Source organism: Chionomys nivalis, chromosome 8, assembly GCF_950005125.1.
Source record: "Chionomys nivalis chromosome 8, mChiNiv1.1, whole genome shotgun sequence".
NCBI classification, from domain to species: Eukaryota; Metazoa; Chordata; class Mammalia; order Rodentia; family Cricetidae; genus Chionomys; species Chionomys nivalis.
The window spans coordinates 45133689-45153992 of NC_080093.1; the positions used below are offsets into that span (position 1 = coordinate 45133689).

Consider the following 20304-nt stretch of genomic DNA (forward strand, 5'->3'; position numbering starts at 1 on the left):
TTTTCTGTTGGCGAAGTTCTGACTGTCCCCAGCCCTTCTTCCTCTTTCAGTGTTCACTACCACGCAGGATGGAATGTGTACACGCTGTGACCATGTCAATGCAGTCGTACTTCCTATTTCAGTAACCGAGAAACTCAGAAAAATCATGACTAGAACCAGTGCTGGGAGCCTGTGGGGTGTGATCACCAACACCCACCAGCTCCAAGTAATGCCCAAGTCCATGTTTTGGAACCTTACTTGTCAAAGTGTTAGACAGAGAACAGCAGCAAGCTAGGGAAGCCCATGAAGATGAGAGAAAGTGACTTTGCAAGGCCTGTCTTGTTTTTAAGTAGTATTTAATAAACTATCTTGATTGCTAATGGTATTTCCAGTCATAGGAATATTGATGCTAAAACATTTCACCATATATAAAAAAGTATAATGATAATAGTAATCATAACTTTATGTTTTGAGCTACTATTTGATAATATATAATAAATTGTAATAATTGAACATATTACAATACTTATAGAATTTGTTTATTTATACTTTTTTTAAACTAATTTCACAGTCTCTGAAAAGGCTGCAAGCAGCCATTCATACCCATTGCTTCATTGCTACAACTTTAGAACTCTTCTAATGTTCTCCTTCTAACCTACGCCCTGGGCTTCTCAACAACAGAGGTGCCCTCAGAATGACTGGACACTACTAGGAAAGTGACCTACAGCAGAGGAAGAAGTGGGAAAGTTTCAACACACCATGAATGACTTTGACAGTTGCTCACTCAGGATGCTGTCATGAAGAGAGATGTCCTTGTGGCTTTCAGTTCACAGTTCAGAAGTTGATTTTGATAATTAATAGCACAGAGGAACCAGAACCAGATGCAGCAACTGCTCAGCCACACTCTGGAAACTTCCTTCTTCCTTTGCTTGAAAGGTCTAGATGTAGGTTAGAAGGAAAAATTAGTAAAGTCCTGCTTCAATTCTAGATTCTAAGAAATCCAAGAAAGGGACTTTCCCGATCTGGAGTTGGCTCTCCTTTCCCGGGATGCCTATCTGTCCTTTTCACATCATGTTCTGTGGGCTCATCACTGTCCTTCCCATCATGTCCTGTGGACTCATCACTGTCCCAGGACCCAGTAGTTAGTGAAGCGCAGCTATTCTGAGCTTTGACAAAGCAGAAGTGTGGCCTCTCGAGGGCAACCACACCCACTTTTGACTCCAGGAGAATGTACTAATAAGCAAGTTAAATCTGTCTGCCCCAGATTCCCTCTCCAGTCTGTTTTTCATGTGCACACTCTCACAATTTTAAATGTACTTAAAGACATTGATAGAGTACTTGAGATAATGCCTGTAAATCACCATCACAAAGGCCCGCATAGTGACCTAAGAGTGGTATTTTTGTCGCACTACCCATATCTTTCCCATCCATCTATTCCCACCATCAACCTTCTCTTCTCCCCAACCTTGGGTTTCTGTGCTTTGTTTGGAGAGGGGACTTCTACACTCCAAGCAAAAGGCTGCTCTCCCTAGTCTCTGCAGTTCCATCCTGCCCTTCCACCCTCAGTTGTTTTCAGGGTTTGAGTAGTGCCTGTACCAGGAGACTAAAGACTATAAACAATAACACAGTCTGTCTTGTCACCTAGGACCCTCTGCTCACAATCTCCTGTTCTCTCTAAGCACCTTCGCAAATGCTCTGCCCCTCTGCCCAGTCCCATGGGAAATGTTTCTTCATAGTTTGCATTCATTTAGGATTGCTGTTTTAGCAAATTTATGATAGATATTTATCTACATGTGTTATACATGATCATTTATTGTCATTTTCATTGGCTACGTTTCTACTCATCTTTATCAGTTCATTCACCATCAATTATTATTCGTTCATCACACATGCCTTACTGAACTACATGCACTCATCGTGCCCCTGATTTAATCTATGCATTTCACTAGACTGCATGACCTAATACCTACTACTCACCAATTGGTGAGCGTCATTGAACAATAACTGTGTTAGTGAATGTATTGATGAATCAAACAATATGCCTCTTTTCTTAAACTTTGAAAAACCATTATCATTAGGATGCAAAATATTCCCACATAGAAAATTATATAACATGTTAAAATATGTATATATAGAGAGGTGGATTTTGTGGATGTATATAATGCCCAACTATAGCTGTTGACGATTATAAAAATAACTATGAGCCAAGTATTTCCTGATTAAGGTTCATTAAATTTCCAGGCTACTTTCTCATTTTCCTTTTGTTCATGGTTGTAGACATACAATAATGCTAACTTATTCCTCGATGTCTTTCCAGAAGGAATGTGTGTGAGACTGACCCACAACAAGAAAATGGGAGTGGATTCTGGAACTATTCAGAAACATTTTCGAGATGTCTCCTCTCTGGGCTTGTGTGTATAACTTCCAAGTTAAACCAGTTCACTGTTTATCCTTTAAAATTCAGCATCTCTTCAGCCCTGGTTGCTGTAGAACTGCTGTCGCGCCAGTAAGGAGACAGTGGGGTTCCAACACGAGATGGAAGCTGTGTTCTCTGTCTCCTGTCATCTTTCTGTGTCAGACAAGACAGAAAACAGTCCTGTAGATCATATAACTATGGGCCACTCTTTTGTCCTTTTAAGAGAGAAGCTCAGAATTGTGTGTTCTCCAAACACACTCACTTCCCAGAATGGGAAGAACAAGGAATTGACACAAAGAACAAAGAAAGAAACACTTGACAGGAAACAGAACTGAGCAAAGGCTGTGATTCTTCGTGAGTATGACACATTATGGTTCAGAAACACATCTGCAGTTTTGTCTGACTCTCTGCATTTGAGCAAACCAAGTACAGGAAAGGTCTCATTTTTCTTACTTCAAACAACTTCAGATCATACATTTTCTAATAGGTACTCGTCCTGAATAAATTGCGTTGCATTTTTGTCCGGCATATTTTTTTTTTCCGAGACAGGGTTTCTCCGTATCTTTGGAACCTCTCCTGGAACTAGCTCTTGTAGACCAGACTGGCCTCAAGTTCACAGAGATCCACCTGCCTCTGCCTCTCCTGAGTGATGAGATTAAAGGCATGTGCCACCACAATCTGGCCCCACATATTATTTTTTATAGATCTATTTATTTAATTCTTTATGTTTTTGTGTGGTGTGTGTATGTGTATCACATATGTTCCTGGTGCCTGCTGAAGTCAGAAGAGGTCCTTGGATCCCCTGGAACCTGAGTTACAATGGTTGTGAACAACTACGTGGGTGCTGAGAACTGAAAGCAGGTCATCTCCAAGAAGAAAAAGAGTTCTTAACTGCTAAACTATCTTCCAATCCCTATGTTTTTATTGTGTTTTCCTGAGAACCGTCTTGATGTATCCTTACTAAAAGTTCATTTAAGGTCGTAAGTAAAGAAATAGCAACAGGTTTGTGGTTGGATAAGGTATTGGATCCTGGAACACATCAGTACCTGAGGTTTGTATCCTGGCTGTTTGGAAATATGCAAGCCATTTAAATCAGGCTATGTCAAACTTACACAGAATCTACACTATTCCAAAATGAACAGTAAATATTGATACATACTTAGAATCAGTTTATCCAAGAATTTACTTACACTTATCTCTTTCTTGGAAATTTAGCTCGATAGCAGAGTCTTTGTACTGTGCTTCTAACCAGAAAGATAACACGATGATTCAACAAATATTAACTGAACTAAGAATGCCTTAGAAATTCTTAAGGATGCTAACACCATTCAGTAAAACTTGTTGGGGAACATGATATTCACCTCGACCCAAAGAGTATGTCTACTGGTACCTTCTCAGCAATGAATGTGAAAATAATCTTTATAATGATGGCAACCAGTAGACAACACTTTTCTTACATGAAACTTTTCTTTCTCACCATTCTGGAGGATGGAACTTCAGAATCAAGACACTGACACAGCCTCATGTACAACAAGAATGTTCTTTTAATGTATAGACAACTGCCTTTTAATCTGTAAATTATTAGGAAGATAATTCCTCCCCAAGCTGTACTATTTGATAATAAATGTGTTGGTTTTTACAGAGTTTTGATGAATAAAAACAAATACAAAAAATTGTTAAACAGCTAGGCCCTATGAGTTTCACTTAAAGACTGCATAGATGTAGCTCAAGTTGATGATTAAGAAAAACATTTGAGTCCCTGGACCAGACCGGCTCAAATTTCTTAAGTCTTAATCTTGAAAGATACAGTCACAGGTATCCATGTGCATCATTCCTTGAAACAAAACTTTAAAATAATTTCAGGTTAGATCAGATGCTTTGATAATGGTTTTGAGATGAAGCATCCCAGGAAACAATCTAAAGTTCACAAGGACGCATAACTGAGTTATAGATTCATTAGGTTAGGGTCAAAAACGCAAGTCAACCCAATTGTTGCTAATTGATCATACTTTTCTAGGTAGGTTTGGTTGGTGATCAGAGGTGATGATTAATTCCTTGTGCTCATCCCTGCCCTCAATCTCCTGATATAAGAAACTATCAATGGTGGGCGTGCACCCTAAAGACTTAACATACAGCTGACTGGTTGGTTTTCATGTGTAAAAGAGTAGGTTTGTGATTCCTTATAAGATTAACTGTCAAGATAAATACTAAAATGATTGATTCTTTCTTTGTACCCACAATATGCAGCCTGCCAACAAAAGAGTTTGGCTGTGAAAAAAATATTTTTCTGCTTGGTCATGATCTGTTAGTCTATAACAAGTTGCTTAGATGTAAATGTATATGGGTTGTTGGAGTGACTTTGTTTTAATCATATAAAGGAGATAAGAAACCCATTTTTACCTGTGTTCATTATAATAATTCTTCTGAAAAATATGGTGTAAACACACTATGATTCATACATTGCCTGAAAAACTTCGCTGGGATATATAAGCTGTAGAAAGAAGTACACAAGTACACTGAGGAATAAAAGAAGAAGGATACCATTAAGAGAGAGTGTAAATAAGGTAGAAAACTCTAGTATACGTTGATACTGTGAATTTCTTTCGAGCCCTGTGCTGTCTGGAGGCTGCCCCCCTCAGGAAGTGATAAGTGTTCCCTTTAGAGTTAACCTTCAGTGACTTACTTTCACAAGTTTGACCTCATATTGGGAAGATTCAGCAATCACTCTAAAGAGTGGCATCACTTGAATACCAAGTGTTCAAATATGTGAGCCTGTAGAGGACACTGTAGATTCAATCCACAACAATAAGAAACTGCTTTTTATGTTATATATAATACACAAATACATATATATGTGTGTGCTCTCTGTATCTACACTATACATATACTATATATACTCATATATATATATACATAATACATATATAGTGAGAGACAACTATGTGTGTGTGTGTGTATGTGTGTGTATTTAGGGATCAGGTGTTCTGACTTCAGTTACTTGTCTTCACTGTAATTTTTCACGATACACTCTGGTATTATGTGATGCACATGCACATAGAGATTAAAATTGATTGCTGATTGCTATAATTAGTGATTTAAGGCACATGTTGTTTGCATACTTCATGTGTCTTTACATGATCATGAATAGTCAAATCTACTTATATAGCGAAAATCCCAAATAAAATGTGGACTGTAGTCTTCACTTCTTGGAGATTTCATTTCACTAACAAATTTTTTTCAGTCCACATTGAAAACTTCTTTGCCAATTCAATACCCTTGTACATACTATGAATGAAAGATATTCAGGTATCGTAAGCCTAGTAAATGCTTGGGTTTATTTATTTATAGCAGGTCTGATACTCCAACATCTAGTGCAATGAAATGTTAAATTCATAGGGAAAACAAACAATGAGAACTTGATTTTGAAATCACATACATGCAGGAGCCTGTGCGTTCTGTCTGTCTGTCTCTCTCTCTCAGACACACACATATAGTTAAAACTAGACTCTTTCTCAAGTGTAATTCTTATATATATTTTCTGGAACATTTCTTTCTTGGTATACTGGTGGTGCCAATGGTTGAAGTAACATGGGAGTTGCCGCTGCAGACACAGCAGGATTTGGTGGTAGAATTACAACAACCTGTGAAATGAATCAAAATGTCATTGAGTCATCCAGTATACACAGAGCTTCCTATTCCTCACCCCATAATGTCCCCCTTACCAGTATCTACATTGTCACTACTGAATTGAATCACACCTCACCCTGTTTGGTGTCTTAGGTACCATTTGGATCAAGTGTTGTACACATAGGACACTCATTCTATTGCAGAGTTTGACCAGAGAACTTGATATTTGCAGCTGCATCTTGGAGCATCGATTTTCCATTCCATTTTAAATGGCTTAGCGAAACAAGGTGTTATGGAAAATGACAATTGCGCTCTTCCAAAGTTGGTTACTCCTGCTGACAGCATCACATCCAGACTTTGGTGTGACAGCCGTGAACAAAGTTCTGCACACATGACAGTGGCCCAGAATGGCAGAAGCATCACGAGACTTGGGAAAATTCTGTCCTTCACAAGCTCAAGTGATGTGGGGCAGTGGCAGCATGAAGAAGATGTGCTACTTAAGCATCACATGCCCTAGGCCACTGCTGGGGTGGATTAACAGGAAATCATCAAGAACTGCATTACTTGGCTCTAGGGAGCAATTGCTGGGTTTCACTGGCTACTTTCTCTACTTGAAAATTTGAGTCTTTGAGGCCTCTCCTGGCATATCATCATCATGGTCTACTTCTGGTCTTTTTTTCCTCCTAAGTCTGTTACTTTCTTATCCCTATGTGACCTTCTTCCTCCCCAGTCCTCAAGAACATTTGCAGCAGTCCTTGGGGAAAGACAATGGCCAGATGTGCACAAGCTGGAAGTTTCTGGTAAACAACAACCCAGTCAGCTCCGGGAGCACACATTATGCAGGACAATGGGGCCTCGAAAGGAGGAATCAGAGTGGAAAAAATGGGGCTGGATTTGATCAAAGCATACAAGATGCAGTTATGGTATTTTCAAACAATAAAAAACATTAGCATGTGAAAGGAGTCTGAACACAGAAGAAGACTAGAAACCCTTCTTCAGCTGGGTTCATCTTAGGAACAGAGCACGCTAGGTGGGGCTGATTGGCAATAGATCAATGGGATACAAACAAAAAGGCAGGGTCTAAAACAGTCCTGTAAAGGATGCTACATTCTGTGGCTGGATACCTATTAAGTTTTTTCTACAGCTCACAAATGCACTTCCATCATTAGAAATGCTTTTCTTAGTAAATGGACTCTATTTCAGTTTCTAAGCATGAGTCCAGGGAACAGTCCTTTGCTTTGCAAAACAAGGATCTGGAATTGGGTAACCTCTGAACTCATATTTGTGGCTTGGCAATCCCACCTTGTCTGTCCCTCAAACTATCACAAAAGTGCTCTTAAGCTTCCTTCCAAGTCTGGGTTTAAACTCTTTTATTAATGAAACTAAGAACCCAAAGGCAGCCTCAGTTCCCTGGTCACAGAGACTTTTAGTCTGAGCTAGGACCTAGTTGGTGTGTGGATGGTCTGGACTTAAAATGAAGTTGTGTCTTTGTAAGCTATTAGATTTGTGAGACTGATTACTACAGCGATAGAGAACTACTAAACACCATCCAACAAGGACTGCTACTCACCTCACTGGTGTTACAACAGGTTGCTTTACATCCAAAGGCAGAGGTAGACACAGCAATGCAGAATTCTAGCACATTTAAAATTAACATCAAAGCATTTATACCCTAAAAACAGATTTATAGGAAGGAATGTGAATAGCAAGTAGAGATTATAAGTTTGAATATATGCCCCCCACTACCGTGCCAAAGAGGAAAGACCCCGGCCAGGGGGGTTGGAATCCAGCTTTTGATCTGGCCCAACCCTTAGACAATTTTCTGGACTCTTGAATATCATTTCTTCTCTCACTTTTTTACTAATAAAAATTATCAGAAACCCCAAAGCCTGCTAAACTCTGGTGCTAGAAATTTCACACAGAGAAAACAATATTATTATTTTACTTTTGAGGAGAAGAAGCTTGCAGGTTGGCTTTCTAACAAAACTCTGAATGGGGAGATGCTAGTTTGCAGTGGGAACAGAGGTTGTTTATTAGATAAATTAGGCGGACTATCTTGGTCTCTGCAGGGTATCCAAGTTACCATAGCGTCTTCACAAGTAGAAGCAAGAAGCTGAAGAATCAAAGTCTAAGAGAATGTAGTACTTGCCTTGAAAACAGAAGACAGAGTGATGAGCCAAGGGATGCAGACAGAAGGTGGAAACATAAAAACCAAGAAAATTACCTTTCCCTGTGTCTCCCAGGAAGGACAACAGCCCTGCCAACATTTTGATTTTATGCAATTGAGATTCATTTTGAACTTCTGTCATCCTGTAATGCATCTGGATTATGTGCTAATTTGGTAGCAATTGTCACAATATGGTAAATGACTGGAGTGTTAAATACTACATTCATTAGTATTCAGTGCACTTGGCTTTGTCTGATTCTTCACCAAGCCACAGGGTCAAAATGGAGGAAAAAGGAAGCAACACATTTGTTCTGAATTCTCTTGCCTTGAACTGGTTTTGAATTTCTCTTGCCTGGAATTGTTGGGTTTGAATATTCTGTCTCTTTCTCTCATTGATGAGAAATGCTCCCTCTACTGTAGATTAGTCAACAGATCAGAACCTTGGCATGTGAGAGATACTGATTCAGCAGGCTCTGAGAAGATTTGCATGTTTTGTGATGAAATATTCCTTGCTCCTGCCTCAACAGATCCAGTAGCCTCTGTGTCTCAGGCATTATGACAGGCCCAGTGGAGAATAACAAGTAGAAGAGATGGTAGCTTTGTCCTCAGAAATGTGACCATCTAGATAAGAGTTTCTTTGAGCATCAGAGAGTACAGAAGTCCTGTCTATATGCCTCATATCTTTCCTTACAATTTAATCACTTTCATATAATTTATAAACAATCTCACATAACATAATTTATTTTACATAAACAAGTAGAGCCTGGGCCTGGTGGCTCAGAGCTACAATCCAACACTGAGATGAGATCGTGTTTTTTGATCTGTAGGAATCCCAGGCTATATAGCAAGATTCACATCTCCAGAAATATCAGACAAACACACAAACTGAAAACAACAACATAAACAAGACAAAAGGAAGACTTTCAACAGAAGTAGCACATGTATATAAGTTTATAATATACAACTTTCAGCTGTAGGAATTTTTTTTAGGTCACCTTGGATGGTCACTGATAAATCCATATGGCTTTTTCTTTTGTACAAAGAACTCACTCTTTTAAACCTGTTTTGTAAAATCATAAGCTAAACAATATATCTTTTCTCCTTAGAGGTTTGGAACCTCCCACTCTTAGGAACTTGGTTTTAGTTTCGGTCTATCTGGGATGCCAACTCAATATGACATGACATATGGGCCCTATGTCTCTGCACTAGCCACATTAGTGGTTTTCTTTTACTTAGTTATGGAAGAAGGGAAATAATAATAATCCACTGTCACCTGACCCCTAAATACATAATCGTTCTACTTCCCAGTCGTTTGCGGCTCCCTAAAGAGATTTGACAGTTACATTTTACAGCGTTGATTGTTACCTTTGCAAGAGTAAAAAAGCCCTTGTCTCCACAGTGGAAGCCCACCATCAAAGGAAATACTCACCACAAGAATTCTGTGACCACGTTCGAATAAACTTATAGGCAAACTGAATACACTGATTATACTTGTTGCTGCCGCCACCACAGAGCTAATGGTGTTAAAACTTAGACTGGTGGTGACCTAGAAAGGAATGGGAACCAGTTAATTCATTAGCATCTTTGGTGTACCACCATCAATATTTGAAAGGCACCATGATTTTATTAATACATTTCATCCTATTTCTGCCAAAAGTCAAATCTGTGTCTTTCTTTAAGGTATCTTTACTTCCAATCCTTTGACAAAGTAAAAGCATTATGCCGTTTTCCTAAGATGAAATCCCCTGTCCCCCTGAGATGACATTCAAGGGCACAATATGCTCTTCAAATTTTGTAGTGAAAATATAGTGCTCTTGACACATTATCTGGAAGGCCCTGCCTGTCATTACCCACCACACTCTTCAAACGTCTGACTGTTTCCCTTGTATAAATGTTGATAATCACTCATGGCATGGCCCTCTGGCATATTTCCCCTATGCTGTAGATTTGGTTTCACACTTCTCTTCTCATGGTTCAATAAAAGAAACTTTATTATGAGAAGTAAAACTACTCAGGAAACTGAAAGTGTGCTGTGTCTCTAACATGAGAATCGAAAGAGAACAGAGTCCAGCTCCACTGACTTTCTCGCGGGGTTTATGTAGGATGTCTCAGGATAGCGAGAGGGTCTTAGACAACTGTTAGTCTGAGAGGTAAGGGAATGAACTCGCACACGTGCTGTCTGAGTCATGCTCTTTGTTCCTCTGCCATCACAAAATCCCAACCATATATAAATTCATTCATTAACAACTTGTTAGTAATAAAAATACTGCAAGGAATATTCTCAGGGACACAGGCATTCTTTGAAGATATGCAGGAAACTTATCATCTAGTTTGTAGCTGACCACAGCTGCAGCTATGGGGAGGTTCCAGCCCTCTCTTATTAAGGCTGTTACAGCTTACAAAATGCAGAAAACTAAACCACTGTGAGATCTAAGGAAAAGGCAAAGAATACATGCATTATTTTACATTTCTCAAGTGTGATTAATAATATTTGTTTATTGTTAGTCGATAACCAGCATTTTTATTTACCTAAATCTTTTTTTTTTTTTTTTTTTTTTTTTTTTTTTTTTTTTTTGGTTTTTCGAGACAGGGTTTCTCTGTGGCTTTGGAGCCTGTCCTGGAACTAGCTCTTGTAGACCAGGCTGGTCTCGAACTCACAGAGATCCGCCTGCCTCTGCCTCCCAAGTGCTGGGATTAAAGGCGTGCGCCACCACCGTCCGGCTATTTACCTAAATCTTAAGACATAAACATAAACGGTTATTCTATTGCATCAAAAGCTAGTACAAAGTGTTAATTGCTATTTTGAATGAGAGCAGAGAGATGCTGGTAAAGAAAACTTAGGACCACATAGGTCCTATTGCTCTCTCAAAGGACTATGATATAACAAGGTCAGACATCTGCAGTACCAACCTAATTTGTCATAAATCTTTGAAGGACTATGCTCTATCAAAACCAGACACCTGCAAATCTGTTCTGTAAAAGTTTCTCTTGTGATCCCCCCACAAGGACTTCCATCTGGCCAAATCTTACTGCCAGGGAGTTAATTACAAAGAACAGGCTTCTATTTTTTTTAATAGCAGTGTGAGACAAAAGGTTTGAGTGTCCTATTTTATTTGCTAGAATTACAATTTGGGGAAAAAGTCATCCTACTAACAACACAGGAAGATTGTGCGCAACATATGACGCATGAACTGCATGAGAGGCCCAAAGCTGAGTTAGAGGGGAGCATCTTATCACACAAGAGAATCTGCAATTAGAGACAGCAGCTAATCAAAGGTAATATTTTTCACAGGCCATGCCTGTATGAATTTAACCTGCATTAAACCCTCCTCTCTGGTGGGTTTGTCTTCCAAATATCAGCTGATCTGCTGTGTAACCATGCAGATCTCATGACATGAGGTACATGTTATGGTCAAAGCTGGTTAAAGATGCTAAGGAGGTAGACAAGAGCACAGTTAAAGAAGGGTCACTTGGTCATGGTCCAGAAGTTGATGTTTACTGCTGCAGGAAGGGAAATTCAACTGCAGCTTTTAGCGAGTGAGTGAAATAATTGCTGAACTCTTGGTTGTTGCCTTTTATCAGTTTTTGACAGAAATCCCATTTTAACTGTCTTTTGAAAATCATTTATTATTTTATGTGTACATGTGTTTTGTCTACATGTAGGTACATTCCTGGTACCCATGAAAATCAGAAGAAGGGTCTATATTCCTTGAAATTGAATAACTGAGAGTCATTATATGAAACTCTGAATCAAATCTGGGTCCTCTGCATGAGCAATAAGTGCTCTTTATCACTTAGTTATCTCTATGGCCTCTGTAATATTTTTTAAAAAAATGTTATTTTAGATACATTTGTAGAAACTATTTTAACCTGTCAGTTAATTATGTTATTGCCACTGCAAATATTTGGTTTCATTGTCATGGGCACGATCTGAAGCTTCAAGGTTCACGTGTCTAACTTCACTTCTCCAGTTTCACCAGGACCAAGATTCTCTCCGCAACTGCCTGGACACACCATCCACTCAGATATGATGAGACCTATTATGAACAAGTAGCTCAGCTACACCTTTGAAAGTCAGATCTTTTGAAAATGCAGAGCCTTTGCCTTAGGAAAACAGAACCAACCTCTTTTACATATTAGCTGAATGCATACTTGATGAAATCATTCTCATTTAATGGCAAAATAAAAGAAAATAGTTACCAGGACCTCTGTAGTTCTCATTCCTGCTGCAATTGACAAGGATCCTGAGATTATGAACTGGTAATAAGAGGATAAATTCAGGTTAACAATTTTTAAATCGCTATTACAAATCATAGCATACTAAAACTCACTTCTATGTCAACTGGGTCTAGTAAAGGGGTCAATGTCCTAAAGCAGGCAGTTGTCACAGTACCTCCCTACCAGAGGAGCAGGGAGGGGAAACTGAGTCAGTGGAAGAATCATCAAGATTTTTTAAATTATGAAACTGTCATCCCAACAAAATTGTTTAAGATCAATGAAGGATAAAACTCCCCAATCCTTATAATAAGATTTTTGCACACATGGCCTGAAACTGAAGAAGATAGCCACACAAAATCAGACCAGAAATTATTCTTGTTGAACATATATTAAAAGCTGTAAATAAAATAATGACAATAATTATACTAGAATGCTGCAGCTCATTTGAGTCCTGCAATTTTCAATTTCTTCTAAATGACTGCTGTCAACCTGACTCAAGTGACTTTAAACTATTATACGGATGTCTGCATTTGCTTTCCAAACTTGGCTTAGAAGATTTAAAAGTTAATAGCAACATCAGCACTATCACAACATTGAAATGAAAATCAAGATATACATATAAGGTTGGGGAGATAGCTCTCAGCCACTTGCTTTCCATGCAGGTCTGAATCCTTAGGTTCAATTCTCCATCAAGAACTATAGGAGTTGGTTTCCAAGAGAGTACTTAATAGAAAATAAAGATGGAAGAAGAAAGCAGTGGTGGGGAGATATGAGAGATCCTGAGTCCTCGTTCATGGGCTGAATACATCTTGGGTATATTAACCTTTCCTAGTCTTGTTTTCTCCATTTATACAATGACAGTGAAAGCAAATTTCTCAGAAGTTGTGGTGATTGATTGAAGTGGAACATTACATACAAAGCAGTTAGCAATATTCTTAGATTACAGTGCAATGAAAACTATGGATGCTATTGCTACTATTATCATAATCATTGATACTATTATTGATATGTCAAATGTCATGTAACTTTGAAAAGTATTGGAGCCTGTGGTATTTCTCAAATCTTAAACATCTATTGTAAATAGGAAGGGAAAATTAAGGTGCCAGGTCTACAATATCACTAAATTTTCTCATTGTCAAGATTATCAATAAATGGAGCCCTCATTTTTTAATGGAATTCTCACTTGTAAAATAACCAAGTTTTTGCATTTTACTTTCCACTTGTCAGCTCATAATATATAGGTAAAAAATGTTTGATATTTTATACTTAATTGATACTCTTAACTCTACAAAACTTTCTTAAATTTTATTATAGAGGAAATTTTTTAACTTTTAAAATTTCTTCTTCAATTTTTTATTATTTACTTTCTTTAAAATTTGGAACAGAATTTACCTGGGTTTTCTATTCTCTTAAGCATTGACTGGGAGTTGATTAGCCAGGCAATGCTAATCAACTGCTCAGCTTTGCCTCCTCTGCATTGCTAACAAGTCCCTCATTTCTTTCATTCTTTCATGAGCTTCAGAGTTCAGTGATCCCTTCCCAGCTAGAGATGTGAATCTCAATTTCCACAACTTAAAGATGCAAGCTCATTATCCTTGGCTTAAGAATAGACTGGTAAACTCTTTGTGAACAGCCAAAGAGCTCCATCAATATGTCAGATTACTCTGTCATCAAGATGTGATGACATTTTGTACCACCGAATAACCACCACTAGGAATGACTAGCCTCTGGACTCCTGAGGAAATTAGTTGTGACAATGCTTAAGTAACCCTTGTGGGAGTACATGAGTACACGCTGACACAGTATCCTAAATGCCATATTAAATAAACAACCCACCTAGTTTATGTGAAGGGTATATTGGTATTGCAACATGAACAAGGAAAAAACTGAAAAAACAGATATACTGTTCTCAAACTTATGGACTACTTGAAAGAGTAGAGAGAGAATTCCCCCTAAGGTTAGTGGAGTCACAACAGAGTGTTATTATCTCCAGTTACATAAAATGGTATGCTACTCACCACGATTGAACCCCAAATTGGTGCATATATATACACTGAAAGTATTGGGCGGAGGTAATTGTTTTCACTCATCATTATTATACCCAAAATGAGGTTTATGAGAGCAATCAGAACTTGAACAACCTAGACACAGAAAAGTGAAACATTATCCACCACAAAATGATGTCTTTACTAAGTGCTATCAAACCACTAAGTTACCTTCATCTACACATTTAATATACACAGATGAATTTTGAATTATTATTCTGACAATAGTTTTCATATACAGATGGGATATACTAACATATATATTTCCCTTGTAGTCTCTCTGTCTGTCTGTCTGTCTCTCTCTCTCTCTATCTCTCTCTCTCTCACACACACATACACACACATTTATTTGTATCAGTAACTTCAAATTTAGAGGGAATTGTAATCTGTTAGACTAAGGAGATATTTGAGTTAAGGGCAGGGAATCATTGTGAAGGTGCATAGGAGTGCTAGACAATATTCTACAACCCTGTATCATCAATCTGTTCACATTAAAGCACAATTTGTTCCCAGAGCCAAAGCTGGGGACCTAAGGCTGTGGTTCTCAACCTGTGGGTGTTAATTACTTTGGGGGTTCAATGACCCTTTCACAGGGATCACCTAAAACCATTGGAAATATAAGACATTGACATTATAATTTATAATAGTAGCAAAGTCACAGGTATGAAGTAGCAACCAGATACTTTTATGGTTGGGATCACCACAACATGAGGAAGTGAATTAAAGGGCCACAGCATTAGGAAGGTTGAGAACCACTGAGCTCTGGGCTAAGCTCTCAGAGGAGGTAGGATTATGGAGGTGTTGTGGAAGATAGGGACAATGTGATCACTGGAAATCTGAAAATCCCCAAACAGAATAAAACTCAACGCCTTTTAAATTTAATTTTGTGTCTTAATCATTGATATACTAGTCTCATTCAAAACTTGGACTCTCTTAAAGTGATACATTTTTGAATATAGCATAATTAAATATTTGGAGAGCGTGTGAAAGAAAAGCATTATTATTCGCCAAAATTGTAATTAAAAATTAGAAATGCCAGCTTCTGGCTCATCTATGTTGCTTTAGTTTGATCCCATTTCTATGGATTCTTGGGCTTCTTCAGCCAGTCGTGATTTGGAGCCTAGTTAGCAAACAGAGGGACTCATAATAAACAGTACTTCAGCAGCAAAAAGAATCTTGACATATTTAAGATATACAAATTCCACATGAATGTAAAAGATATGTCATGAAAAAAATGACCATTTTTCAATATTTATAAGAACTAGAACAGTGAAGTAGAAAAGAAACTGCCTGCAGCAACTGCGGGGGTTGGAAGGTTGGGTCAGTGAATACCTTCTGCATTTAGTGACCTTCAACCTGCTTAGCATGTAATTCCTTGAAATTCCCTATTTTTTTTTTTTCGGCACAGTCTTCTGCAGACAGAAGAATGCAGAAAATAGGGGATTTCTCATCATCTGACCAGCAGGGGAAGGAAAAGCACTAGAAACATCTGAGAACAATATGGGTTTTCCTGCCACTGGGCATGGCTGGGACTGGAGCGCAGCAGCAGCTTGCATAGGTTTCTGTCTGCACTGAAATGGATGGGGTCATCTTGGATAACACACAACCTAGAACGTGCCTGAAGTTTCTCTATTTTAAACATAATTAAATTGAAAATCTTATGTGGCAGAATAACATATCCGTTTTCAAATGATAGATTTGAAAATCAAATGCTAGTGACCGTGGGAAGTGTTGAGAGACCATGAGGTTAGTGGGACAGAATACTTGCGTTAAATTTTTTTATTTGTTAATCTTTTAGATATTTACAAAATCATTTTCCCCTCAGATCCAGAAATGTCTTACCCCGAGGTCTTTGGGTTCCCCCTTCAAGAATTTCTCTGCATTCTCTTTCCACAGTTGTGACTTTACAACAGACCTCTCTGAAGGCAGAGCACCTTCAGGGGCCACCTCTATGGTGGTCTGTTCTAATCCTTGCATAGTTTCCACGGCAACAGAAACAGTGCTGAAATAAAATTGAAATTCTGGATGAACTCCTGGAAATGACTCAGCACCAGGTTCCTGATTTTGGGTAAATTCCAAGCTAAATATTCCTATGTTATCATAAAAATTTTAGCTTAGATAAGATACAAAAATAGCTTTAATCTCTTGGTAAGAGTGACTCTTCTGTTTCTATTTTCCTAGCCTTATTTTTCACTGCTCATAAAATTTTTTAAATAGTCATGGGTATTTTGAACATCATTTTCAAATAGGTTATTAGAGCCTTTGTACAAGCTGAATTTATTTCCATTGACATCATTTCCCCCGACTCACTATCTGCTCCACCTCAGCAAAGAAACCCATCACTCTTCTTTATGGTCTCTGGTTTTCATCAGATACAACTTCCCGCTGCTGTATACTACTCAACCTTCAATGCAAGAGAGGATTCAACCTGCCTTTGGTACTTCCTTTTCGTGCTCCAGAAGGCAAAGGTGTTCCTAAGGAAACCTAAGCTGTAGAGTAGTCCTCTCAAATGCACAGTTTATTCTCTGTTTACAAAGGGCCTCTGCCGTGCCTCTCAGAAATACCTTCAGACCTCTGCGGTGTGCTGAGTTCTTGGATGTCCTTTAATCCTCTCCTCATGAGTCAATTACTAATGAGGAAGAATAAAGAGAGGAACCTAAAGGGTGAGCCTCTCTTTTGTCAAATAGAAAACACACACACACACAACCTAAATCTCAAGTTTGTTGGTAATTGATGGTTGTCAAGAAATGAAATATGAACAGGGAAAAGCCTGGCCTAAGACCCAATAATCTGGAGTCTACTTCTAGCTCTTTCATTAAGATGTGAATTTCTGGCTACTGTCTCTAGGTTACTGTGACTGTGCCTGTAAAGAGCGCATTGGGCACAATTGGTCCAAGCTTCTTTCTGATCTTCACACTGCTAAAAGTTTGCCCTGTGTCTTTCACTGATAAATATCTGCATCAACAACTTCAGCTCATGGCCTATGTTGTCCCCTAAATGAAGCCAGAGATGGTTGGAGACCTAGTCCAGGTCACAGTCCATCTCGGGAGCAGACTAAGCATATCTGGTTGGTAGCTCAGGCTCCATCATCCTCTGCATCTCCACTAAGTCTGCATGGAATAGATATTGTTAACTGATGGATTATCGAGATAATATGTAGGAGACAGAGATGAATATAATGGAAGAAGATTTTTAAACATGTGCAAAATTTTCAGTCAGCAATTTAAGGTGTGGCCTTTGTCTTTCTTTTATATTCCTTTTTAAATGTTATTATTTTATTTTTGAGAATGTCATAACTGAGTATTGTATTTACATCATTACACCCCACCCTCTCTACCGTTCAACTTTTTCCCATGTTCCCCACAGTCTTAATTATTTATGACCTCGCAGGGAGGTGGTGGTGAACACTTTTAATCCCAGCACTTGGGAGGCAGAGGCAGGTGGATCTTTGTGAGTTCGAGGCCAGCCTGGTCTACAAGAGCTAGCTAGTTCCAGGACAGGCTCCAAAGCTACAGAGAAATCATGTCTCAAAAAAAACTAAATAGAAATATTTATGATCTGTTCTTCTTTATATTGTTATATATGCATGTGATAATATAGAATATATCAATATACAATATTCAAATATATAAACATACAACCTGTGAGGTCCATTTAGTGTTTCTCATATGTATGTTGTTTAGGAATAACCTCCTGGGATTGGATAACCCATCTGGGAGTTCACTGTTAGAGAAGACTGATTCTGCCTCTCTTAACAGTCAGTATTTGTCTATAGTTCTTCATCTAAGGGTGAATATGGCAAGATATCCTCAAGGGTACAAAAGTGGCACTTATATCTTGGGGGTAGCCAAGCACTGTGTAAATGGCCTTACAGAATATTCAATATGAGGAAATTAATGTCTGCTACTATTAAACCTAGCCACCTGCCTGGTGAGGTCATAGAACCTGGAGGAGAAAATATTGCTGCCAATTTACCAAGCGTTTGTCTTTTCATGTTCTTATTCTTTGCTTCAAAAACTGCCTCCCAAGGTGCGTTTAGATGTGCACTCAACTCAAGTTCAAAATGCTAGTGTGTGTAGTGATCTCGTCTTTCCATCTAGATGTCCTATATTCATCCAGTACATTTAAAGCCATCATGCCAAAAACCTAAGAAGACAAATGTCTACACCTACCTTCTTCCAGCCTGCAATGCCTGCTCTCTGTGTCTGATGAAGGCCAGGCTCTGGGAGAGCACCTCAGTCTGTCCAGACCCGGGACCCACCCCACACTCAGACTCAGTTTGTCCAGACCCAGTACCCACCCCACACTCAGACTCAGTCTGTCCAGACCCAGTACCCACCCCACACTCAGACTCAGTCTGCCCAGACCCGGGACTCATCCCACACTCAACCTCAGTCTGCCCAGACCCGGGATTCATCTCACACACAGGACTCACCCCACACCAGCCTCAATCTGTCCAGACCCGGGACTCGCCCCAAACCCAGTCTCAGTCTGTTCAGACCCAGGACCCACCCCACACCCGGGACCCACGCCACACCCGGGACCCATCCCACACCCGGGACCCTCCCCACACCCACTGTACACTCAGTTGAAATTTGCATGCTTCTTCTTTCACTTTTCTAGATCATAAAGGGTGTGGTATAAATTTCTGAAAATATCAGCTTCCTCTTTTTTTCTATAAAACCGTTAACTGAGTTTTGATTTCTCAGCTAGAGTGTGTATATTTATTACAAAATATACTAAAAAAGAATGACTTACAGGATTTTTCCACAAGAAAAAAAGAATGTTTATTGTGGTGATAAGTAAAGATTTACTGTTTGGAAAACTTTGCCAAAGGAATATAAGCAAAATGCTATGATATATGAAAATTTTGTATCACCCATTATGTTGGGTATTTAAATTAATAAAGAGCAAAATCAAAACTAAGTAAAGAAGAAATACAAAAATATAGCAAATATACAATTTTAAAGACTTAACATGCATGGACTAATGTAATTTAGATGACTTTTCAAAAATCTATTTGCAAAAATTTACGCATTGCTGTTACTGTGTTTTTCTAGAAAGCTGTGTATACAGCATCTAAATATGCTAAGTGTGCATGAAACTCCACTTCCATTGTCAAATAAAGATATTTCAAAGTAGATCTGATATATAGGTATATTGCCAAAGATATGTCCTCTGTAGGGATGACAGAACATCTGGATAATTTTTTCTCTTAGATAAATAATAACACAGGTATTAAGAACATAAATTTGCAATCTAAGCTCACATGGAAATCCCTAATATTACATCTTTATGAGTGTTTTACTCCTGCAATCAGATTGTCAAGGATTCCATGACCATTTTTGACTGTTTTGCTTTTTTAATCCACATTCATTCTTCTCACTTCGCACGTCAGTACTGCATTTACACTATTTCCACCCTTTTCTCCCAGTCCTTTTACGTCCCTGCCGTGCCCGATCAAATTGTGACTTCTTTAATTATTGTGAAACACACAGTTATATATCCAAAGGCACATATAATGTGAGTGTATATGTGTATATAGACATATATATGTTCTACTCAGTTCATAGTGAGGGTTTCTCACTTAGATCTGGCACTTTAAGTCAGATACTTATATAGTTGTTTATCTGCTACGGCATATAAGAGAGTGACTAGTAGAGATGTCTTCAATTTTCACCAGAGCACTCTTCACTCTTTCTTTCTTTCTTTCTTTCTTTCTTTCTTTCTTTCTTTCTTTCTTTCTTTCTTTCTTTCTTTCTGTCTTTCTGTCTTTCTGTCTTTCTGTCTTTCCTTCCTTCCTTCCTTCCTTCCTTCCTTCCTTCCTTCCTTCCTTCCTTCCTTCCTTCCTT

The 20304-nt window shown here is 38.5% G+C and overlaps 1 protein-coding gene across 3 annotated transcripts; it reads right to left on the bottom strand.

Moving 5' to 3' along the window:
• Positions 1-5797: 5797 nt before the first annotated feature.
• LOC130880424 (membrane-spanning 4-domains subfamily A member 4D-like) lies at positions 5798-18942 on the bottom strand. 3 transcript variants are annotated; one of them, XM_057779440.1, is made up of 8 exons: positions 18888-18927; positions 17017-17081; positions 16295-16454; positions 14426-14548; positions 12390-12446; positions 9619-9735; positions 7593-7694; positions 5798-6036 (listed from the first exon to the last, which is right to left on the bottom strand). In XM_057779440.1, the coding sequence occupies exons 3-8, from the start codon at positions 16427-16429 to the stop codon at positions 5908-5910; spliced, it is 663 nt and encodes a 220-aa protein (XP_057635423.1). In that variant the 5' UTR covers positions 16430-16454; positions 17017-17081; positions 18888-18927; the 3' UTR covers positions 5798-5907. The 3 variants fall into 3 exon arrangements, with proteins under 3 accessions (XP_057635423.1, XP_057635422.1, XP_057635424.1); XM_057779439.1 differs by lacking the exon at positions 17017-17081 and having other exon boundaries at positions 18888-18942; XM_057779441.1 differs by lacking the exons at positions 17017-17081; positions 18888-18927 and adding an exon at positions 18625-18643.
• Positions 18943-20304: the final 1362 nt, after the last annotated feature.